Source organism: Haliotis rufescens, unplaced genomic scaffold (genome assembly GCF_023055435.1).
Source record: "Haliotis rufescens isolate VD_foot unplaced genomic scaffold, xgHalRufe1.0.p SCAF_2, whole genome shotgun sequence".
Lineage (NCBI taxonomy): Eukaryota > Metazoa > Mollusca > Gastropoda > Lepetellida > Haliotidae > Haliotis > Haliotis rufescens.
In genome coordinates this window covers 12090700-12117735 of record NW_025963890.1, presented here as the reverse complement: position 1 = coordinate 12117735, position 27036 = coordinate 12090700, and the positions used below count along the sequence as shown (strand labels likewise).

The window sequence follows — 27036 nt, the reverse complement described above, 5'->3', positions numbered from 1 at the left end:
TAATACAAGCAAAGGTCACTCGCATTTTTCGCATTTAATTCACGCTCGCGGAAATTTCAAGATTTACAGTACATGCAACTAACTGGTAACCATGGTAACAGTTGATTTCAATAAAACATCACAAGAGCAACCAAATCACAGGCACTAACACATGATCAACAAATTATAAAAAACATTATTATAAAAGTATTAAAACCTATTATTATGATCATTCCATAGACCTCTTCTAACTTGAAAAACCAATTGTAGATTTTTAAAACTGTTGGATCATCACTGATTACATAAGATATTTACATTTTCTAGTTTGAAAAACATGTGCAGCTTTTTAATCAGCGTGATCATTCAGTTACTTTCACATTTCACATCACACAAAATGAGAACCATCTTATTTCTGACCCAAATTAGAAAACAAATATTAACTTGTCATTAATTACAAGGGTTAGGGTCAGAGGTTTTTGATGCACTAATGTACTGAAAACAATGACCCTCCCTTAATTCTTGTCATATTCTGGATGAACCTAATGTTCTTGACCTTGTACATTTTTTTCATGAACCTCTCTGAAAAGACAAATGCAAAAGCACTATATACACCGTACTTTATTATATAATGTCAATTTTTTTATGAACCTCCCCAAAATGTGTATTAGTTTCATGACACACACCCACCTCCTAGAAACTGTCATATTTTTGGGTACCCTTCCCCATTCCCTCTGACCCACCCCTGCCCCATATCATAAGTGACCGGATCCTTATTCCGTCTGAATTCAATCTACAGCCTGACTGATTCAAAGAAACCAAAACCAAAATTAATTCATTACCCACTGTTATATATAATCAATTCTTCATTCAACCCACTTTGTGAAATGTTTTCCCAAAGAACATGTTTTGACAATGATTATCTTAATACAAGGTAAACAAAAACAATTGCCATATTTTTATTAGACCAACACTTCAACAAAACGTTTTTCAACCCTAAATTAATGTGGAACATAAAAATCTAAAAAACACATTAACACAAATACATTAAGTGGTACTGAGAATACCCACTTGTCTCTTGTTAATGTATCACAGACATCCCCATCCAATATGAATGATCCAATATGCTTGTGTCAATCTTACAAACCTATGCCACATTCAGCTCACGAGAGTCCCACGAGACAGGTCCGGGCTTTACATCAAATAAACATCAACTATCATTATCATTGCAGTGAAAATGTCATAATATCACAAAATCCTCAGACTCGATTGTTGGAGATCGGACATTTCCCTGACGATCTACACGATAATGGCGGATTCTGAGACGGCCTTGTTCCTGATAAGGCATATCATCAATGCCAAGGTCAGAGCTGCGACCCTCGGAGAAGATAAAGAGCGGGTATAGGCCTTTCTGACGAGGCGGTATCACTATCTGAAACACAAACCTTCCATTAGTTGTTTGTTTGTTTGTCTGTTTGTTTTTTAACACCCCACTCAGCTATATTCATATTTCTATATTAGCTGATAACACTCTGGAAATAATAAACACTGGACCAGACAATCCAGTGATTGACATCATGAGCATCAATCCACACAATTGGGATACGATGACATGCATCCACCAAGTTGGTGAGCCTGACCACCCGATCCCATTAGTCACCTCTTACAACAAGCATTGTCGCCTTCTACGAGCATTTTCCCGAGGCAAGAGAGTTAACTGACTTTAAAAGTCCAGTTTCAACCCTTGCCGAACTTGGCTGGAATTCCTGGGCGCGATCGTAGCGCCACCAGTGGCTATTACGAGTTATGTCCTTTCTATGCCTCTCCTATTGACCAATCAGATTCAACCTCTCGTATCACTTGCATTTGCTTCAAACAAAACGGTGGCGCCCAGTCAAGATGATCTGATCGATAAACAAGATCTATATTGTGATAAAACGAGTCTTACATCGCGAAGTGCATCAAATCACGTGAGCACCTTGATTAAAAACATGAAAAGATTTAGAAAATATCTGTTGACAACGAGTTAGCAGTGCACATGCTTTGCAAATCCTGCAGTAAACCGAAATCTGCATGACACTTTACGAACCAGATTTCGATTTTTGGTGCGAGATTTTGATTGGACTATGCATAGACTCGTTAGTCCAGCCAAAATGTAACTAGATAATACCAGCCTAGTTCGGCAAGGTTGGAAACTGGACTTTCATAGTCAGTTTACTCACTTGCCTCAGGAGGATGTCTATGAGAAGCTGAAGACCTATTCTAACCCAGATCATCTTCATGGTAGGGGTAGTTGTGAGTGAGTGAATGTCGTTTTACACGGCACCAATATTATATTTGTTTGTGTCAGTCATGTACCAGCTGTATGATCATGATGATGGCAGCTTGGAAATATTTGGATCTTGGTCAGAACAAAAAACAGGGAGTAAAACAGTACTTTCATGTGTGACAGTGGCAAAAACACTTGATCCCATTCCCTGGTGCAGTTTTACCACTGTATTAAAAAACATTTAAAAAGTGTGTTATCTTAGTGTGTACATTCATCATGATCATGAGGAAAAAATACAAATTAAACAGAAAAAAATGTTTAAATGTTACAAATCGAACATAAAAAACACAAGATCACGATGATAAACCTCTTTGTTCTTAATGTAGCATCAATCTGGATAACTTGTCAGCCATATCAGCATCTTAACTTGATAAGAAATAAACGACGATGACTCTTGCCTTTTTAATGCTTTTCATGAATCAGTTGTAAGGCACCGTATAATGCACAGGATGTATCTTACAACATGACGAAATGAATATCAAACTATTAACAATTATTCTACATATTTGATCGTGTTTTTCCCACACTAACGCTAATAAAATCATTCTACCATGAGCTTAAATGTGGGTCAATGGACATAGACGACACTGCAATCAATCCTCATTTTCACTACAGTTCAGTTGTACCATGACTGGAGTCCAATTGATTAAAAAACATATTTTTTTAAAATGTCAATTATTGTTTATTGTTTTTTCAATCCACATTATCACTTCCCACAACAGTTCAGCTAGACCAGAATCAATATCCCCAAAATGATTTTCTAAAAAATAAATTAAAAATATTATTTTCAAGAAATTGTTTTTCTCACATGACATGCATGATTTGGTATCTTCAGAATGAATGAAAATTCCCAGGGACAGATTTCTAATAAAAAAATAATAATAATTGACATGATTGTTGTTAGATATATTATTAGAATCTACATAATAAATTAATAATCATAATAAAATAACAGACGGATCCAGTTTATCATGAAACAGGTGAACCACATCTGGAGATAATTAAATCAATTACACATGTGATTTTTGTAACTAATTACTGGTAGTTTGGTTCAGTTGAAATACAAACAAATAAGTGTAACTCAATATTTTTTATTCTATTTTGCATGAAATTGATTGGATTGAAAAAATGCAATTCTGAATAAAAATGATAGACATGATCAAGTGGAGGATGTTTGGTATTCATAAGTTTTGTCAAAACAATGTTCCCAAGAAACTTACATACAATGCTTTCGATAAATTCTTATTCAAAATGTTAATCGCTAATCAGATTACATTTTTGTAGGCGTATCATTTCAAATTCTAATCCATCAAAGATAGACATGTCATGGAATAATAAAACTTCAAGCTATTTTTACGCCATTTCTTGATGGATTTGGTTGCAATCAGTCAATATCTGTAAACCGAATAGTATAACAGTCCCCCAAGTATGGTGTAGAACATTACAAGATACCTCGCATTAACAATGCTTCAGAAGCGATAATGCTGATTTAACCCACAATCATCTCTTTGACAGTTGGTGGATATGTGAGATTAAGTGAAAGACTTTTCTAAGTGTGTCTGTCATTGGTTGTCAATAAAGATGTACATAGCCCTCATAAACATGTCTGTTCTGGGCACTGGCAATGAAGTATTAGGCTTTCACAAAAAGTGTTGGTTCTCAGGCACCGCTACATCATAAACAAGAGTCATCTGAAGATGACATATCCCCCCGATGTGGCATGTCGGTAAACTGTGTGTACCTTCAAATGTATTTAGATTGGCAAGGAAATCTTTTTCCTTGATGCCAAAACCAGAAATATAATGAAGGTTATTAAATATTGGTTCATGTAGCTCACTTTCTGATGATCTCATGAAATTGTAATAACAATAACTTCGCAGATTCGCATATGAATAGCTCTGTAGTAGCCTCATGACACACAAAGGCATAAAGAGAATGTACTAGGTTATGTAGCTCACATCATATATAGTATATGATATCAGTAAATAGTACACCTTAGAATTATATGTCAGGGGCTACAAATTAAAAAGATTAAAATCTATAAATAACAAACTGCACTACTAGTGAACATGTGAACATGATTGATATGTGCATAAAGTTTGGTGAAACTCTGTCGCAAGGTTTAGAAGATATGCTCCATCAATTTTCAATTTAAATTGAAAAAAAAAAAAAAGAAACATCTGTTATTAGCAAAGGCACAACTACATAACCTGCTTGATAGGTGTAAAAACTTTTGAGAAGCTAAGTTGTATGGTTCAGGAGATATGGTCCAGACAAGAGCACTACCCTCAAATTTCCTAAGTTCATCATATTTCCATGGAAACGACAAAAATGTAAAATTCTAAAAATCCCTAAATAGCAAAAGGCACTACTACTGAGCCTGATTGGTAAAGTGTGGCAAGTTTTGTGAAGCTAGGTTGTACGGTTTAGGAAATCTGCTCCGGACAAACAATGATTACAGATGGACAGACGGACAGACGGACGGACAGACAGACAGACAGACAGACATACTGATGGCTATATCCCCCCATCATTATATGTCGGGGGGGGGGGATAAAAAAGTCACATTTCGTTTTAATTTTTTTTTTTTTTCAAATTACCTCCAACTCATGATCCTGGCTCTCTAAAACATGTAAAAAGAACATGATCCAAAATAGCATGCAGTTATTTCCCTTCACATCCACTCTGGTTTACTGTGCATCACGTGTCATGATGATGGTGGTTGTAGGAGTTTATGTGCTTGTTTTGTCGTTTGCAAACTTGGCCAGTGAAAATTCACAAATTCACTAGTATTTATTTCCTGAGTTCTAGGCATTGTTTAATACTTAATATGTGGGTAATTGTCTAAATATGACGGAAATTGCAATCAGCTGTATACACATTTTCCCCTGACCTATGCGTAGTATATGATAACTGAAAAGAATTTTTGAAGCAATGTTAGGTAAACACTTTTATTTTGTTACATACTAGTTTGGACAACCCCTCCACTCCACCCAGAAAAGTTGTTGCCTGAGAACAGATTTTTAATTTCATTTTCAACCTTAACATTGTCATTTTCTGAAGCCTCATCACGATGCTACTGGCAGGTTTCAGTAATACTCAGCGGAATACTAAAACCTCCTATTTCCCTGATGCCATTCAGCGAATTATCACAATGACATCCGTGCCCAAATATCAAATCAACATGATCAATGACAACAGTGTCTTGAATAAATACTGAAGCCTCATCACTGACCAAGCCAATAACAAGCACACTCGACTTGAACAAGATTGACATACTTACAACTGTCTCATTGGCAAGCTGTACATTGTCACTTTCAAAATGTCATGAGTTGTGTTGTCGTTTAACATGATTAACACCTAAAGGATGCCCAGATTCCAGCGATATGACAGCTGCCTGTAAATCATCCAGTCTGTACATACCAATCCATTGATTGACACTATGAGCAATGCCCCATAATGACATACTATCAACCAAGGTATGACGGCGGCCTGTGAATCATCCAGTCTGTACATACCAATCCATTGATTGACACTATGAGCAATGCCCCACAATGACATACTATCAACCAAGGTATGACGGCGGCCTGTGAATCATCCAGTCTGTACATACCAATCCATTGATTGACATTATGAGCAATGCCCGACAATGACATACTATCAACCAAGGTATGACGGCGGCCTGTGAATCATCCAGTCTGTACATGACAATCGACAGATTGACATTACAAGCAACTTCAATGATGACACATTATCATTTGTGTGAAACCCTATGTTTTTTAATCAATTGAAGTGGGTATTGGTACACTGCAATACGACAAACAAATTACATACATATACGTAGACAGACTTTGGATCATAGCCTGCAGAAAGAGTTATCATCCTGAAACCACTTTCGTAGTGTTGGTCATTTGAGTGCCCTTTCACCGCAACCTTCCTGACACTGACCGATTGGGCCGGCCATAATATTGATTATAACATCTGTGAGTTACAAAAACTCAATCAACATTCATCATCCGGAAACTACTTTCACACCAGTGATATAGACTTTTTGATGTTTTGGGTTCAAGTCTTTAATCTTATTGACGAAACAGTGCGCACAAACACATCCAGGCTGGTCGGTCATGATTTTAGTGAAAAGTTGTTGTTTTTTGTGGAAATTGTGAATGTTAAGGTAGTTGGGATTATTAAAGAGCATGTTTCCAAGCATTATTGCATACCAGAAAAACACCTTATTTGAACAGTCAATGAGACAGTAATGAGACATCAAGATTTCCCACCAGTGGATATCATTTAGGATCCACTGGTGCAGACAACATGTACAATGGGTTGAGGGGGGTGGGGATGGGGTTGGGGTGGGGGCTGGGGGTAGAGGGGGTATGGTCCAGGTATTGGAATGCTAATTCTGTGTGTTACCGAGATGAGATTATTCAGGCTGTGTATCCCTTCTGTTCCTCAACCAACATTGGTCTGTCATGACCATTTGCAACAAAATCATGTAAATGTATTGCCATGACCCACCAGTACACCAGATCTTTCCCCTACAGAGCACATATGGTACAATATGGAGCCACGTTTTCAAAGTTACCCAGTCTGTCAAATGTGCAGCAGGAATTGCAGAAACCTCTTGTCCCGATCTGGAATAATATTCCACTGGCATGAATTGAACATTTAATTGCCTCAGCAAGACACAGATGTTTGCCTGCATTGAAGTACATGGTGGGCATTCACAGTGCTGACCTATCACAAGACAGTTTTGGGTTTCCATATTGTTGTTCAAATCATGCCTTGCAGACAAGACAACACATCTTTAATGTAATGATTCTGGTTGCAATGCTTTCTCAATCTTCCAAATGTGTTTATGGCTCCAGCAGTTTCAGGTATTGAAGATTGTCAAAATAACTTATGTTGCCGAGTACCATCTTCCAGAAGCAAGGGTGTTAACTGACTATAAAAAGTCCTGTTAGTCTCTGCATAGTCCAATCAAATCGCATAATGAAATCGACATCCTTCTCGTAAACGACATTGCAACAGCCGTGCAGATTACGGTCATTTGCAGGATTTGCAATGCATCTGTACCATCAACAGGGCATCTAGGGGGAGGGGGGGGGGGGAGGTTGTCTATAACATACAACATTTGGTATTCAAAATTTGTTTTGTTTTTATCACCTGGGTACTGCCCTGTCATCAAGTATCGCCAACAGCCATCCAAGACATTTTTTCCTTGACACCATCAAGAGGTGGGCAGTGGAGTTCACAGGGGAAGAGAGGGCCTCAAAAATGAGAGCCAGGTAGACCTTTAACTGCCACCACTATGGAAAATGTTGATACACTACATGATGTGATTATGGGTGATCAACAAAACTCACCACACGTCACATTGCCAATACACTCTGCATTTCTCAAGAGAGAGGTGAGAACATTCTGAGGAATGAACAGGGCATGTCCATAATGACAGCAAGCTGGGTTCCAAAACTTCTGACTCCCGATCAAAAACGCTCCAGGTTCATCATCTCTCATGAGAATTTACATCATTTTGAAGCAGACCCTGCTAATTTGGTTGAGCGATTTGTATTTATGGGTCTTGTGTTCAACACTATCAGCCGGGGACTAACAGTCAAAGCAGCAGAACCATTTATCCTCCTCTGAAGAAGGCAAAGTCTGTTCCATCAGCTGGCAAGGTGACAACTTCGGTTTTCTTGAATCCTATTAGTGAACTACATTCCAAAAGGCCGGACTACTAATATGATCCAGTACAATGCTGTGTAACTGCTATTTCTTCTGTTGCAGAGATGCCCTGATCAAGGCCAATAGCAGCCTGCCAGTCCTCAATGATGTGTGTATATATGTGGCACAAGACTGTACAGGTAGGCCACTCTTGAACACTGTTTTGTTTTTGTTCGTTTGTTGTTTAACGCCCCACTCAGCAATATTCCAGCTATATGATGAATAATCGAGTCTGGACCAGACAATTCAGTGATTAATGTCATGAGCATCGATTCACGCCATTGGGATCGATGACATGCATCAACCAAGTGAGTGAGTGAGTGAGTGAGTGAGTGAGTGAGTGAGTGAGTGAGTGAGTGAGTGAGTGTGTGGTTTTGCGCCCCTTTTAGCAATATTCCAGCAACATCACGGCAGGGGACACCAGAAATGGGCTTCACACATTGTACCCACGTCGGGAATCGAACCCGGGTCTTCAGCATGACAAGCATACGCTTTAACCACTAGGCTACCCAACTGCTCCGAATGAGTAAGTGAGTGAGCTGGATTTAATGACTTGGTTCTCAAGCAATAGCTTTTGAAAATATTGTGCGCCTTTTTTCTTCTTCTTTTTCAGGTTGTGTACAAACGAGTAAGAATCCAAATCCTTATAATTATATCACTGTGTATAAGGCAAGGTAGGCGGGGTCATCAGATACACAGGGTTGAAGAGGTTTTTAAAGGTTTTTTCCCCCAACACAATCACATAACTGTGAGCACGTAACACCGGAAATACCATGACAGCAAATCCGTGCTGAAGTACCGGTACACAAATTAATCATGTTATTACACTCTCTGGTTGTAAAAAGAGTTCATAATATTTCTGGATTTATGTTTGTAATCTATTTTATTTATTTTATTCAACATATCATTCAATATTGTTTCAATTCATTTCGGCGAAATTGTATGTGAAGTGATCGGAAGATCGCACAACTCACCATTATTTATCACAAACATGGACACATTACCGCTATTGACGCCTTGAAACGAACTTTACTGGATAGAGAATGGATATATATATATATCATAAATGCCATACACTGAATCGCTGAAAGTCATATTTGTTGTAGTTTGACTATTTTATGTCAACATAAAGTTTTTGCAAGGATGGCCACAGGAGCATTGACGGTGATTGGTCAATTTCTTCCATACGAAAATATATCTGACAATAGCGATAAGCTGAACCAAAGTGCTACGCTTATGGTTATTTATTTATTTCACATGTATATAGTAAAGCTACAGCTTACATGATATTGGAATAAATTATTTCTGATAAAATAATAGTTTCAGATACAATTCTTCCACTCATTGTATCAAAATCCTTTAAAAATATATTATTAGGTAATTTTTGACCGAATCACCGGTAGATTCCGAGAAACGTGTGTACAGCTGAATGCTACTTGATTACGAGACAAGACATGTGGTAATCTTAATCTCTGCATATAAAACAATGCCAATCAGAACAGGAATTACAATTTTATCATGTCTAGTGATGTATTATCTCAAATTTCAATTTTGTATTGGCCAAGTTTAATTGTTATAAACTGTTCGTTTTCCTGCGTTTTTTCTGCGGAAGATAAACACGTTTTTATTGCAAATGTAGGGACTTTGTATGTGATGTGCTTCATTTCGATTCACTTTACACTTTATATTAATTAGCATTTCCCGCTTATTTTACGAGACAAATAGATCTGATTAATTAATTAAAATAATCTAATGTAATTGTAAATCTTAACCTCTGCATATGAAATATTGTCCCGCATACAGCATGTACAGAAAACAAATACCATTGAATTTGTAAATCATCATGTCTGGTGATATTTTATCACGAATTTAATGTTTTCATTGACCAAATTTGCAAACAGCAAAACAATCACACAAACTCCTATTGCCGCCATGACCATAACCATGAAAACACACGAGTTGCACAGTAAAGCAGTGCGCATGAAAAGGGAAGTAACTGCACGTTAAATTGGATCGCATTGTTTTTAAGTATTGTAGCATTTCACTTTGGGGGTCGTGTGTTCGAGACGCGGAATATTTAAGGATTTCTTTTTTTGAAAATGGAAATGAAAACGAAACGTGCAGCGGACATTATGATGATGCGGCGGGGCCTGAGAACCAAGAATATTTTTTTTTAGCCTAATGAAGGATTGTCAGAACTCCTTGCATATACACATCGTATGGGAGTAACAAATCTGTTATTAATTAAATTGAGGACAAAAATGAACATTTGTTTCATTTCCACACCCCAGACTGGCAACAAGCACTGGGATTGTTTCTCTGCTACACATCAACAGGGATCAAAGTGAAGAGCATATCTAACACCAATGATCAGGTCTAACTCTGTACCAACCATAAACATGATAAACATCCACAAACATCCCAATACCAACAGATTACTTCACCCTTCGCTGCATTGCTAGAGTGGGATACTTACCCCACTGACTGATTGTACAAACTTGTCAAACTCTGCCTTAGTTCTGATGTAAAATCCCACAGTACAGCTTGGATCCATCTTTGTGAAAGACAATTTCCTTGGAGAGACACAATGGAAAGACTGAAAGAAAAAACACAAATCAGCATCAGGAATCAAGCATCATTCTACGTATATAATATATGTTTTTAAGGGAAAATTTTAACACCTAGGGACAATATTCCGTTTTTAATCAACTTAATGTGAAGCTCTATATTATTCTGAAAAGAGTTATTTCCCCTGAAATGTTAAAGGGCACTGACTTAGGTGGTGTATCTTATAACTAGTGGTACTTAGATCATGTAGATTATGCTGGTTTCTGCTTAATATTAACCGCCTCCATTGTCTAGTGGAGGGAGTCTGCCCGGAGAGCGAAAGGTGAGTGGTTGGATCATCGGCCAAATCATACCAAAAGACGACAAAAGATGGTACTTTTTGTTTACCTGCCTGGCGATCGGCATTAAGGGGGAAAACAAGGACACATTGGTTCAAAGTCAGTATAATGTGTCTGAGTAGGGTATCCATATTAAACTGCAGAATGGTATCTCAGTGGGCTAGCACTATAAAACCAGCACAAGCAGTCACACATACATCACTATTAAGTCCATTAACATTGAACACAATGTTATACCCCACTTCAACCTCCCAAACCATGCATTCTACGACCATCCTGTCAACTGCCTTCTGAACTAAGGATAGGGTGGCCATGTAAGGTTTCAGAATGATGTCATCTACTCCAAGAAAGGTAAAGATACTTTAGATAGTACTCCAACAGTAAAATGACCCTGCAAGTCACTACTACCCTCCACCCACATTCCTCCCAGCACTCACCTGAACAGGGAAATCATGAGTAGTGGTATCCACAACGTCCTGGCAATAATGAGGGTCAAGGTTGATAAGCTTGTCCTCCTGCCAGCCCACGAAGTACAGGGAGTGTTTCGGCTTGCCTCCGATGATGCCGATACAGTTATCATGGGTGAGAAGACTCTTGACACAGGGAATGTAGATTGGGTTGAGGCTCTCGCCACCCAGACGCATGGGGATGAAGATGATAGCTGCTCTCTTCCATTCTCCATCCTCTGTGGCAGTTTCCTCCTCTGCCTTCTCTTCTGCCTTCTCCTCTGCCTTCCCCTCTTCCTCCTCCTCGCAAGTGCTGAGCTGACTGTTGGACTTAGGGCGAGTGAGACAGAGGTCGAAGACGTCTTGTTTGTACACTGAAATAGAGGACAAATGTTTTTACTGGCATGAATTGCAGTTGATCATCACCTGGCTTTATAGTAATTTAGACAGTGCTATTACAGCTGGCTGGTACAGTTAAGTTGTGACCATATCATCTCTACACTGTCCATTGATTTCATTAATAATTTTACACCAACATTTACACCAATAAGAAAGTCCATGGTAACAACACTTGTACATCTAGGCTCACTTGCAGAAAGCCCATAGCAACAACACTTGTACATCTAGGCTCACATGCAGAAAGCCCATAGCAACAACACTTGTACATCTAGGCTCACATGCAGATAGCCCATAGCAACAACACTTGTACATCTAGGCTCACATGCAGATAGCCCATAGCAACAACACTTGTACATCAAGGCTCACTTGCAGAAAGCCCATAGCAACAACACTTGTACATCTAGGCTCACTTGCAGAAAGCCCATAGCAACAACACTTGTACATCTAGGCTCACATGCAGATAGCCCATAGCAACAACACTTGTACATCTAGGCTCACATGCAGATAGCCCATAGCAACAACACTTGTACATCTAGGCTCACTTGCAGAAAGCCCATAGCAACAACACTTGTACATCTAGGCTCACTTGCAGAAAGCCCATAGCAACAACACTTGTACATCTAGGCTCACATGCAGATAGCCCATAGCAACAACACTTGTACATCTAGGCTCACTTGCAGGAAGGTCATAGCAACAACACTTGTACATCTAGGTCACTAGCAGAAAGCCCAGGGCAACAACACTTGTACATCTAGGTCACTTGCAGAAAGCCAAGGGCAACAACACTTGTACATCTAGGTCACTTGCAGAAAGCCCAGGGCAACAACACTTGTACATCTAGGCTCACTTGCAGAAAGCCCATAGCAACAACACTTGTACATCTAGGTCACTAGCAGAAAGCCCAGGGCAACAACATTTGTACATATAGGTCACTAGCAGAAAGCCAAGGGCAACAACACTTGTACATCTAGGTCACTAGCAGAAGACCCAGGGCAACAACACTTGTACATCTAGGTCACGTGCAGAAAGCCCAGGGCAACAACACTTGTACATCTAGGTCACTTGCAGAAAGCCAAGGGCAACAACACTTGTACATCTAGGTCACTAGCAGAAAGCCCAGGGCAACAACATTTGTACATATAGGTCACTAGCAGAAAGCCCAGGGCAACAACACTTGTACATCTAGGTCACTTGCAGAAAGCCCAGGGCAACAACACTTGTACATCTAGGTCACTTGCAGAAAGCCCAGGGCAACAACACTTGTACATCTAGGTCACTTGCAGAAAGCCCAGGGCAACAACACTTGTACATCTAGGTCACTTGCAGAAAGCCAAGGGCAACAACACTTGTACATCTAGGTCACTTGCAGAAAGCCAAGGGCAACAACACTTGTACATCTAGGTCACTTGCAGAAAGCCCAGGGCAACAACACTTGTACATCTAGGTCACTAGCAGATAGGCCAGGACAACAACACTTGTACACCTCAGCCCACTGGTAGAAAACTGAGCTGCAGCTACAATAAGTCTGCTAATGATTCTGGTATGCGAGTAGTCTCTCACAATTGTGCTACAATCACACAAGTCTTGTGCAATTGGTTCACACTACAGCTATTTTAACTCTTCCATCAGATTCCGAAATATAACATTCACTGCCTGTGCCAAATGCTTTCGAATCTACCTCCCTGAACCTCCATGAACTTGGCATTATTTCAGTATATGTTAGTACCATGAATAAGCTAATCCTGCCAGTAGTAAAGGCATTTAATCAGCTTCTGACTAGTGGCTAAAGTCACTGAATGTATTCATAATTCAATTTCTACCTGTTTACAAGCATATCTAATGTAATTTGTACCATTTCACACGCTGAATCTAGAAACAGCAAAGTCAACTTTCAAAAATCTCTTTCAAAAAAATTCTTTAACCAATAAAAATCAACAATTAAAATTCTTTGTTTCAGCCATGGTAAGCAACTGGTAAGCTGTTAAAAATCATATCTTTGTGAACTTTTAAATGACACCTGGGAATTCAACACCTTAAGCCAACAAATTCATGTTGAAAACACTGAAGTATTAATATTAGGCTGTCTGGCCCCTGCCCACATGAGGTGAAGGACGTGTACAGTGTTCAAGGACCCAGGAAGATCTGGGGTAGAATGGGTCTTCAGCAACCCATGCTTGCCTTAAAAGGTGACTTTGCTTGTCGTAAGAGGCGACTAACAGGATTGGGTGGTCAGGCTCGCTGACTTGGTTGATGCATGACACCGTATCTCAATTGCATGGATCGATGCTCATAACGTGAATCACTGGATTGTCTGGTCCAGACTCGATTATTTACAGACCGCCGTCATATAGCTGGAATATTGCTGAGTGCAGCTTTAAACAACAAACAAACAAAAACAAAACAGTGTTCAAGAGTGGCCTACCTGTACAGTCTTGTGCCACATATATACACACATCATTGAGGACTGGCAGGCTGCTATTGGCCTTGATCAGGGCATCTCTGCAACAGAAGAAATAGCAATTACACATTGATGAATATGATAAATAACTATCTAGGGGGGGCAGCCTTTAATATGTTAACTATGTTTATTCTTTGTTTTCACCATATGTATTAAAAAAACAACTTTTGTTGGCTTATTTGTTTGTTTGTTGTTTAACGCCTCACTCAGCAAAATTGCAGTTTTATGATGGTGGTCTGAAATAATTCAGTCTAAACCAGACAATCCAATGATTGACATCACGAGCATCAACGTACAGAATTGGGATACAATGACGTGCAACAACCAAGGTTTTCATGGTTATTGGCGCTCTTCCATGGCTTGTTTTAGAACAAGCAAGCACTGGCAAGCAATGGTGGCATTTTTTAATTGTAAACAATTGATAACTGGGAAATTAGTGGAGGTCAGAATTTGGGTTTATTCTTTTTCACCTTAAACATTATCAACATTATCAAGGAGATATAACCTTCCCTGACTACTGATGTGTACCTTTTTCAATAACCACAACTGATCAAGAGCAGACAGAGATAGGGTAGCTCCAAATACTGAACATGGTGCATGTGTTAATAATAATGTGTTTTATCTCACCTTATACATGAAGGTCAGATTCTCAATGGCTGAGACCCATTCTATTGTACCCCACTAACATGTACGGTAGATTTCTTTTGTTTCTTTCTCCAATTGCCGAACTGTTCGCATTACATTTGCAACATCCCAACCACATTTCTGTACCTTGAATTACTGATGTAAGATGCCATTCTCCGAATATTTACGATAGTTTCCGAATGAAATAGATCAAGGGGGAATATAACCTCTAAGTTTGTTTTCTGTTGTCTGCTAAGTGGATAAATGTCTAACTTCGATATTCTTACTGATTCGGACCAAAGCATGCATGATAAGACATACCGTATTCGATGTAATAAGAGCCCCGCTCTAATAAGCGCCCACAGCGATATTTGCTATATATTGGCTAGTGAACAATCCCAATTAGCACCCCTTCCGATTGATCAATGAACACAAGACTTATTTATTCGTGTATAATACGCACTCATGTGTTATATGTACCCTTAATTATGGGCAATTAAATTCTCGAAAATTATATCTGTCGTGTATAGTATGCACAGACTTTCCTTTCGTATCATTTAAGGCTGTCAGCATAAACCACAAAATTTATGATCTTTCAACTCAGGTTATTTTTCACCTAAATAATATTCTAATAAGAACCCCTATTTCTACTTTTGAGAGCGCCCTTGGCGCCTAATACGTCACATACGGTACCTGCAATATAATTAGGTGTGCGGTAAGATAAAACCATTGTCCACCAGTCCCTCAGATGACATGGGTGGAGACTCGTGGACAGTTTATACATGTTATAGGCCACGGTAACTACTGTGATAAGATGACCGAGCAGCCCGTCCTCACCTGAGTATGAGAGCCACCGATGATGGACCATACCAGTCTCCAGGGGACTTTCCCAGCCTCTGTCCGGCATCCACCAGCTTGTGTATGGAGAACGGAATCTGGTCCGACATCTGATCGGAAAACCAGCGGATAATCTCCTTGTAAAATGCCTTCTGCTGAGGTCTTGGCTCATGATACACTCGCCAGTCTGTAAAGTCAGAGATTGTGTGTTGGAATTATGGTGTGCAGGGTTGTTAGTACGGTGGACATAAAAATACCTCAGGATTAGAAATAATTCCAGATAGTTAATGATTATTTTCACTAATTAAAATCAAACTTGCATAAAAAAGCTGTTGAGGGTGAGATCAAACTTTTAGGTATGTTAGATGAATCCCTTGAACATGTTGAAGGCATTTTTTTCAATTCCTATACTCGTATAGTGTCTATACCTACATTGTTACATACCCAACTAACAAAATGACTAAGGGCCAACTCTCTTTGTGTTTGCAGTAAACAAGGTGAGCTGGTGCAATCTATCGATAAGTTCACACACAATTTCACCGAGATAATAATGTAAATATTATTCAATGAAATTTTGTATAAAATTGATCAAATATGTTAAAACTAGAACAGCCAGATGCAACTATGAAAACTTTTTTTCACCGGATATTTTAATAACAGTACTAGTTTGCATCCTTCAGGAATTGTTGACATGTCTTATGTTATTATGCCTTTACTTTGGAGAGAAAACATCAAAACTCACTGTCTGCACACACACCACCCTCTACATAGCTGTTTCATTTGGAAAAAGTGTACACAATACACACAAAAATATGATATCACTCAGATGTTTTATGTGATAAACAGTAAATGTGACATGGCAAGTAAAGAATTGAAGACAGAATAATTGACAAAAACGGAATAAAGTGATTTGGGCTCACTTGTTTGAACCAATGGCCCATACTTTTAAAAAATGGCCAATTAAAATAATTTTCAATGAGCCAAAGCAGATTCCCTTTGCAATCACTGCAGCAGATTGACAGATACTGACAGAGTATGCCATGGTATTGCTCCATTACAGTATACAGGGAAATGTCCAGGTTAAAGATCCAACCCATGAAGATCCGAGGTGGAATAGGTCTTCAGCAACCCATGCCTGCCATAAGCATGATAAGTGGCGACTAACAGGATCTGGTGGTCTGGCTAATTGACTTGGTTGATGAAGATCATCGTATCCCAAATGCGTGGATTGATGCTCATGACGTGAGTCACTAGATTGTCAGGGCCAGACTTAATTATTTACAGACCCCCTCATAAAGCTGGAATATTGCTGAGTGCGGTGTTAAACAACAAACAAACAGCTGAAGATCCAGGTGTCAACAAACTGTACCTACCCCTGCCCAGGAAATGTGAGACTAAAGCTTGAGCCAACATCATCTGTCCACTCCGCAGCATGCATCCCCAACCACAGTCTGTCGTCATCTTGGTGCCAGGCAAGGGAGAGAACTCTCGTCTGTAGGTGAACCACATCCGACTGGAAAAGTCTTGGTGGAACTCTTCAATGTTGGAGACCTTGATATTAGTTCTCTGATAATGCTCGCCATCTTCCTCTGAAGCAGCCAGTGTTAGAGGATACAATTTAATGAACATGTCACTTTAGAACAATCAAAGCTGGGTCATATCACTAGAAGAACAAATCAAGCAGTGCAACATTCCTTACATGGCCGAAGGACCAACCCATGAAAACTTCTCAAACGCAGGAACAAAAAAAATTCAAGAATAGATTTTTCAGGGAAAATCTGTTGCAAAATCAACAATAAACATGACAAAAGAAAGTCTTCTTTCAGTGAGTCTGTCAAGTAAAGTCTTATCAGTGCCGTAGCCAGCCGGGGCTGGCATGGGTAGCAGTTGCCTCCTCTGGATTTTTTATAGAAAACATTTTTCCTTGTGAAAGTTAACTTGAATAAGAAATGAATAATCTTATTTGCCCCCCCTGTCAAAAAAAGTTAACTACGGCCTTGCTTATTCCAACGTTCGAAATACCTGCCTGCCCGACCGTCCGAGACGGGTTGATTTCAACTCGGGCTGCAAGATTTTCAAATCCCCCTGCCCGACGGTCGGGTTATATTTCATAGGTGAAAATATTCTAAATATTTCCCGATGATAAGCATTAATTCACATGTAAAGATGAATGATGAAAGCTTTAAGACAACCTAACATTTAGCGATGCGCTTATGCTACAAGCAATCAGTTTTCATATTTTTAATTAAATTATCCTGAGAAACATATGATTATAGTGGGCAGGCAGGTTTTGGTCAGGGCTGGCAAGTATTTCAGCTAGCCAGTCCTGTGGTCTGGCTGAAATTTTTGGGAGTTTCATACCCTGCTTATTCAACACTGTTTAAAACAGAATTTCAATATTTAATTCCATGAAATATTGGAGAGAAACAGCAACATAGACATTTGCCTCTTTATGAAAACAGACATGATAACTTATGAAATTTCCACATAATATAAATCCAACTTGAAGCACAGGCTACATTACACGTAAGCCATGCAAGACGTACCACTGCTGCCTGCTCCCTCCCCTCTGCGGTGATAGCACTTGCCCAGCAGGAAGATGGGACTGTCACACTTGAAGTTTGTCTTGGTCTTCAGGGTCCAGCCTACAGGGACAGATCAGAACCAGGATGCAGTATTGGAAATTAAGCAAGAAGGTCAAGGGGTCCTCTTGATAATCCTTATGTTAAAAATTAACGATTTGGGGAATCCTTAAATGTAAACACTATAGAAACAACCTGAAAAGCACCAGGGGCCTTGCATAATTTCAAACAGTGATAATGACATATTCAAATTACTAACGATCAAGATCAAAAACCACATTGTGATGTGCATCCATAGCCATGATCATGAAGTGCATCTACAACCAAGATCGTGAAGTGCATCTACAAACATGATGTGCATCTATGACCAAGATGTGCATCTACAACCAAGATCGGGAACTGCATCTACAACCAAGATCGGGAACTGCATCTACAACCACGATGTGCATTACCAACAAAGATCGTGACGTGCATCTACAAAAATAATCGTGATGTGCATCTTTAAAAATTATCCCAATGTGCATATACCATGTATACAACCAACCATGATCTGCATCTATAACCATCTTCGTGAAACGCATCTATAACCATGATCAAGATGTGCATCCATAACCATGATAACTACAATGTGCATCAAAAATCATGATGAACATCTACAATCATTATCGTGATGTGCACTTTGTAAGATAATAACTCATTTTTTTTAAATAATAACTCATTGATTATGTTGATGTTCGCTGTGTGAGTTTGATATTTCAAGGGGTCTTTATGATGTTGATATCCCTCTATAAATTTGTTTACAAAACAGTCTCTGACAATATAAAATAAATAAATATAACTCTTTAAATTTTAAACTGAATCTCTCTCACTTAGACATATCAGGTTTGTTTGAACATGTCAACTTTATGTTGTCATAATGATGATAATACCACAAGAACGTGTAAAAGAGAGAATTAACCATTTCAAATTTTGTTTCATTATAGTATTCATATTTTGTTTGTTTGAACTGCATGTTAAGGTGAGGTGAGGTGAAATTGGGTTTAACGTCGCGTCCAAGATTATTGCACTTATATAGCGACGTGCATGCACGTGTATGTGTGTGTGTGGCTGCTTGTACTAGTCCGGACTGATGCCGATTTATAGTGCTAGCTCACTGAGATACCATGCCGCAGTTTAACATGAATACCCCACTCAGACACAGTATACTGACTCCGAGCCGACCAGTCCTTGTTTTAGCCCCTTAATGCCGAGCGCCAGACAGGGTAACAACAAGTACAATCTTTTAACGTCTTTTTGTATGACGCGGCCCGGGATCGAACCCTGGACCTTCCGCTCTCCGGGCGGACGCTCTACCACAAGACCACGGAGGCGGTCAACTGCATGTTAAGTGTTTGGGCAGCATTCAAGTCCACAATTCGATAGAAAAACTTGAAAATAATGAAACTGACTGTATTGATTGATAAGAAAAAGACTAAATCTGCGTTTTTTAATGCAATTCTGCGACAACTTACATTAGCATGATTTCGGAATCGCAGAAATCGCCTGGGACTGACAAAAGCATATTCAATATAATTCATTTTGGAAGTAGATGTAGAACATGTAGAACAAAAGGATCGATATAATGAAGAAGAATAAATGAGCATGGTTCATGAATATTGCTGTACAACATCCACCGACACATGCCAGGAAGCAGATACACATGATCACGTAGCAATTTGCAAAAATACTTTTCTGGCAAAATGCCATATAATTTTAAGGACCTCAGTCATTATGGTCACCGGAAGTGCTTGTGCATATATGTGTCATGCATATGATGTGTATTTGAAAAGAGGTTTCAAGAAATATATGATCATATAATGATAGGGCTTACAACTTATACAAGATTTGTGTGTGAAAAAATAACCCTGACAAACCATGATAACAGGGCCAGACTTCGGTTTTTCATTGATCAGATTATTCCCATTTTCTTTATGTTGTTTGTGTGTTGGTTAGTTAACACCTCACTAAGCAATCACTATGCTTGTTGTAAGAGGCAACTAACGGGATCAGGTGGGTGACTTGGTTGATGCATGTCATCGATCACAATTGCATGGATCAATGCTCATGATGATCACTGGATTGTCTGGTCCAGACTCCATTATTCACAGACCGCGATCATAAAGCTGGAATATTGCTGAGTGCAGCATTAAACATGATAAACAACAAACACGTGACAAACAGCAATATTCCAGTGGCATGATGGCTGTCTGTAAATAGTCATGTCTGGGCCACACAATCCAGTGATTGACACAATGAGCATCAATCAACACATTTGGGAATGTGGACATACATTCTTACCCGGAATCCCTATGGGTTAGATTGTTCAGACACAAGTTGGGTTTCAGTTACTTTACTATATTTTTTTATCATTGCTTCAACATGTTCCTTTTGTCCATAACAATGAAAATGATGATGAAAGTGAAACAAACAATCACAATAACATGCAATAGTTGTATCAATTCAATACAATAAACTAAATTATATTTGCAAAGGTTAGATACAAATGTTCCATCTAATCCACACATCAATTCAGAATAACGCTTTACGTAACATCACTACATTTTAGGGGAGCATACTTGATCTTACGACATGTACCAAACTTTGCATGTTTTGTGTTCACAAGCATTGAACGAATGCTTGTGTCAAACCAAGAGCAAGGTTACTGATCATGCTGATGTAACCCTATTCCATAACATTAGCTAATGACTTCCAAAGTTCTCACTGGAACCCGTCAAACAAGTCCAAGAGTTTAATATCTAATTTGAGAACATGACCATTTTGACATGTTTTGAAAGTATTTCAAATTTTCAATTCCAAGCCTGCTTACCAAATGAACATGCACACTGAGTGACTTGGGTTTTACGTTGCTTTTAGCAACAATCTCATTAAAATCAGATCTTATTTCTTGCTATCGCTAAACAAAGATCTGAGGACATCCCATTACGGGTCATGTCAGAACGACCTTTCATCCGACCAATCAAAGCGTTGCTTACCAGATCATCAAAGGGACAGTCTGAATGTGTTTTCTAATCATGCAACCTCAAAAACGTTAACATGGGGTATTCTGAACGATGGTTACGGCCCGTACGACTGATTCCGTCAAAATTATTGTCTATCTCTCACTTCCGTGGGATAACAATTGGATGGAGGAGGCATTGCACAGTATTTGGGAAGCTCTGCTATACAATCGCAAACATATATAAAACATTCCGGAATATTCGTTTGTTCAGTTTTCAAAATTTTTAATCGAGAACTGTGTCAACATATTTTTCAAGTGTAGTCTGAAATAGAAGTTGCCAGGTTTGAAACGAGTGCTGTAAAGCTCTAGAAAACTGCTTTCTAAATGGCTGATGTCGACTTCTTTTAGTCATTTCAGTGGTCAGTCAAAGTTTGCGAAAGGTGGTTCTGACGAGCACGTAATGAGATGTCCTCAGATCTTTGTTTAGCAACAGCCAGAACTTAGATCTGATTTTAATGAGATCGCTTTTAGCAATATTCCAGCAATATTATTATGTGACACCAGAAATGAGCTTCACACATTTGTACCCAAGTTGGGAATCTCACCCAGGCCTTTGGCATGACGAGTGAACACTTTAACCACTACGCCTGGCATGAGGCAATTGAAATGTAATAACTTCATACCATCATGCAAGCTGTAGGAACTAATCATAGAAACTGATGCATACCATATTTCACATTATTCCAAGCCGACAAAAACCTTGTCTTTAATTTTTCTCCTTCTCTGTCCAAATGATCCACCAAATTTTCAGATCCAAACTCCCCACCACTGCTTCCTCTTCGTCCTTGTTGGTGACCATGGATATTACTAGAAACATCGGTTTGTTGAGCATTAGTTATATTAGTGTGTGGTAAGCCTAAACGTGACTGGGCAGAGATGCCAAAATGGGTGACACTTCTTGCTTCATAAGCGCTTGTGCTCAAAGCATGAGGTCTGTATTGTTGGATATTTGGTGACTGTGATCTTGACTGTGTGATATTATTGAACCATGATGCCACCCCTCTAGGATTGGGTGTGTCAGGTTGCACATTGTTGGTCCGAGGGTGGTTAGAATACCTCATTTGACTGTGTGTATTTCGATTTATGTGAACTGGTTGACCTCCACTCCCTGGCCTATCTAAATGTCTTCGGGTAATGGGGCCAGCACCATCAGCTACGTCACAATTAATGCTAGCATCAGTGTTAACCGATGAAACCCTTTCCGTGTGGTGTTTAAACTGTTTATGAGGTTCAACATTCATAACATGAGGGGCTCGGCCACTTCCTGAAAGCCGGTTTTCGTCCGTTGCGCCTGACGTTTCAAGTGATGAGGACAAATTCAGGGCATCTGTCCATGAATCGAGTGAAGCTACGTCGTCTGATATTCTCCGATGTTGTTGACCAAGCATGGCAAATCTTTGACCAGTATCAGTCGGTAGCGGTCTCTCATAAGCCGTCATCGTTATTCGTCAACACCCAAACCAAAACACTTGGGGGCCATATTGTATCACATGACACAGTCAAATGTACAAAAGGCGAACTGAAAAGAACGAAACGTAATAAATTGCGCGGTGACCGCAATAATAGAAAAAACGAACCAAGAATGAACACCGATAAACACTAACAAATACAGTTTGAGAAATACATTTAGAATTCATATTCCTATATTAATCAATTGTATCCTCTCTAATTGTAATAGTTTACAGTTCAAGCTCGTCAACACCTTTTTTTTTTATAGCATTGCCTTTTTCCAAGGCCTTCACCTCTCAGGAATGAACAAAGATATGCCTTCTGATAGTGATACATTTGGCAGTTACAATCGAAGTTTAATAAGTTATATTATCATGATTTGACCGATTCCTGGCATTCTAATACAGACGTTTGTTATTGTATTGGTCATGTGACATTGTGGCATAAAAAATAGCTTGAATTATGACATTATGTAATCGACATTGTTGAGGTGCAGATATTAGCAAATTTGCATTTTGTAGTCTTACTTAACTTCTACTGTCAATTAAAGAAATAATATATACGTTGCTGATATCAGGGAGTATAAGACCATGTAGACCCCCTGTTGAATTTAACTTTCACAAACCCGCCGGTTAAAATGTTTTGTAAGATGCTTTCTGGGGTAGTGATTTAATGAACTTCTTTAAAGAGGCGCCCCGTGTCATATTGTGTAAGATGTGTTCTGGGGTAGTGATTGAATGGGTTTCATTAAAGAGGCGCCCGGGTGATCAGTGTACTCCTTGTTCAACTGCTCGCGAGTACACAGACCCGTGTTTTGTTTGATGCGAGACAAGTCATATTACAACGGCTGCGATTAGTTTTCCTAACCGAGACAATATCAGTGAAGAATGGAACCCCCATATTTTGAGGGTAAAATATTTACAACAAGTACAATGTTGTCCACCGTGGTAAAGACCTTTTCTCCAGCATGTTTTATAAAAAAACCTAGTTGGTTTACGACGTCAGAGTATTATTATCATGATATCACATTTACAAAAGGCTGACATAATAATTCCCTTTAAGATTCCCTAGGTTTTGAGAATGTTTATAAAGAAAAAGAGAAGTGTCAAGCAACTTATTCAAATAATGTGTGTGTGTGTGTGTGGGGCGGGGGGGGGTGTTGATGCCCTAGGCCTGTTTCAGTCATAATGAAGATGATCGGCACACAGGAACTCGATGATAGTGTGTATAGAAAAATCACACTCTTCAATACATTGTTTTCATTGTTTGTGATTGTTTTCTATGCGAATATATTATGCTACACACACTATCAGCAAGTTCCTGTAGCTCGGTAGTCTGGTCTCGGTCGTGTTGGGATTAGTGTCATGTCTGTTCGTTGTTTAAATAACGCCGCACTCAGCAATATTCCAGCTGTGGGACTTCGGTGTTTGACCAGACAATCCAGTGATTAACATCATAAGCATCGATCTGCGCAACTGGGATACGATGACATGCATCAAGGAAGTCAGTGAGTCTGACTACCCGATCCCGTCAGTCGCCTCTTACAAATATGGGCTGCTGAAGACCATTTTTTAATATAATTGAGATTTGGTATCTTCTTAATTAAGAAATTATTAACTTGTAGGTACATATACATTGTAAATATGTGAGAGTTAAAAACTTAAACAAACTCACACAGGACTGGCATTTTACGTAAACCAAGTTCCCTTTAAATTAACTGAGTACATTAATATTGAGAAACGTCGGAGTTTCACACAGAGTACGAATTACAATCTCTTGACCCTCGATGAAAATATTACGCTGAGTCCGACATTAACTTTTGAAACTGACTGACTGATATAGGAGATTTAACGTGCGCTTTCCGACTGTAGCGTATTTCGCACACGGCTTTTGAAACAATACACTATGACTATATATACACGCTGCATTGCAACGGTCGATCGTGTCATGCTGTGTCACAGTGATTAGTCACGGACTTGTGACATTGAAACGGAACGGTGACTAATTTGGTATTTTAAGACGCTTCAAATATATAGGTGTACGGCAATGAGCATTATTACACGAACAGGTCGTAAACCTGTTTACATGTGACGTCATGCATGTTGACGTCTTCAGTTCAATTTATTCCAGATAGAGAAGGAATTTCGATGTTTGCCTTTCCATGCTGATCAAGCAATCGTTGCTGAAACTATTCCACTTGTGAGAGTTACCGCCCTTTGACCGTACTGCATGCAACACCTGCTTGATCAATGCGTTCGGCAGCTGCATTAGACGTAACTTAGTATTTTTGGCTGTACTGATTGCCGCGCTAATTGCTGTGTGTTAGAAAAGATGTTTTTCATGTGTTTTTGTCGACATGATTTATACTCATGTACGTAGGTATGTGGTACCAGTACATTTTAATTATAGAATTGATTCAATCCTAGTATGTTGTGTTTTGAAAAAATGAATTTGAGTGAGATATACATACATGGAAACGCAGACATTTCATAGGAATCGGGTCAGCGGGTCAGTTCTCTTTAAATATGTACCTTTATTACAGGAATGCAACAGTTGTGTGCCTTTCTAACTATCACCCCTCTCTATATAACAGAATCTTAGAGTGGAAGTCTGATAGTAAAAATGACATGCAATTTTATTTATTTTATCAGAAATTCAGATCTCTGCGATCAAATTAATATGCAGGATGAATTATTGTTTATAATCTACTAGAATCTTTCATGTATCAAATTTTGTGAATTTCTTTACGGTTTGTTTTACACTTTGAATCAAACATAAAATTATGCAATACAATGTCATGCTTTAGCATTAGCAGAGCCTTATGAATCATTTGAATGAATTAACAAAAAATATTCTCTCCACAAGTTTAATAATAGAGTTGATATTTAATAAACGGAATTAAATAATAATAGTTCCTTGAATGACCTTATTCGGATTCAAATATTCACATCACGATGTCCCCATCTAGGCATACAGGTAGTTCCGAAAATATCAACATTTCATGACATCGATAACAATGAAAACAAACAACTTCAAAAACTGACTCAAGTTTCAACAGTTTCACATATGTGAATAGTGAGTAACTTCCACGTGCTCCTCTTGCAAAATGTGTTTGCAATACTTCCACTTGGGGGTTCAAAGTGATTACCTGGGAGAGCAGTAATAAAATAAACCACACGAGTAATCCTGGCATAGCTAAATCGCAAAATGGAGAAATTCGCCTTTCTTTGACGTGTAAGGACACCCCTTTCTTAAAATAATTAATGTAATCAATTTATTTATTATAAAATTTACAATTACTGATACCATAAAATAAAATTCCTGTGACGTCTGACATGCTACCCGGTTAACACCCTCAATGGGATTATGTTGCAACGCATGATAAATATGGCTCATCATTTGTCATATTTTAAAACGCTCTGCACATTTTGACACGCTTAAGTGTTAAAATAAGCTTTGATTAACAGTTACCGTGGTATCATATACTCTTGCGTTGATGACATATGTATATGTTATTTCCGATTCCATCGTTATGGTGGAAATACGATAGGGCTTAGGAACGAGACAATGTTATATATTTGCATTACGTCAGGGTGTAGAGGTGTGTTGTACTTTACTCCCGGGTTAATTTCATTTCAAACTGCCGAATGATTAGTGGAGTTGGTGTTGGTCAATCTTTTTCACACCCAGATTACTATAGAAGGAATGACAAGGCGATATCACTGATATACAAGGCGCCAAAGCCACATTTTTAAGGCAATAGTATATATAGCTGTGTCATTTAAGATATGATTTATTTCCAAATTATAAGAACATAATGATTCACCAATTCTACCTGAAAACTTAATGAATTAAAATATAACATTTTGTAATTAAAAACAAGGTTCCACAACTATAATGTTCAAGTATTGCTGTGTTAAAAGCAGCAATTGGTTCACCATGAGTTACTTCCCTTTGATTGTATTGCGAACGCTGATGCGATTGACAACTAAACGACTGAGCCCGATAGATCGATATAACCCACAGCCTAGGCAGTGTGTATGAGACGCGTCTCTATCGGCGACACGCAACCATAAATATGAATAGAATTTTTTTGTCATTCTTCTAGTAAGGACAGCGTTTGAGAACGCTCTTGTCTGGGCTTTAAACAACTTTAATAAAAGTGATTACATTTCCTATTGCCCATGAGAATCTACACCTACCTGCCCCCTAAATAAACCAGGCTATTTTGAAGTGTGAGATTAT

At 38.8% G+C, this 27036-nt stretch overlaps 1 protein-coding gene across 1 annotated transcript; it reads right to left on the bottom strand.

Annotated features, from left to right (window-relative positions):
• LOC124111595 (cysteine protease atg4da-like) lies at nt 1-22827 on the bottom strand. The gene is made up of 8 exons (XM_046471347.2): nt 22010-22827; nt 18249-18347; nt 17076-17291; nt 15703-15889; nt 14206-14282; nt 11376-11758; nt 10509-10628; nt 1-1408 (listed from the first exon to the last, which is right to left on the bottom strand). The coding sequence occupies exons 1-8, from the start codon at nt 22779-22781 to the stop codon at nt 1217-1219; spliced, it is 2046 nt and encodes a 681-aa protein (XP_046327303.2). The 5' UTR covers nt 22782-22827; the 3' UTR covers nt 1-1216.
• Between the last annotated feature and the right edge of the window lie 4209 nt (nt 22828-27036).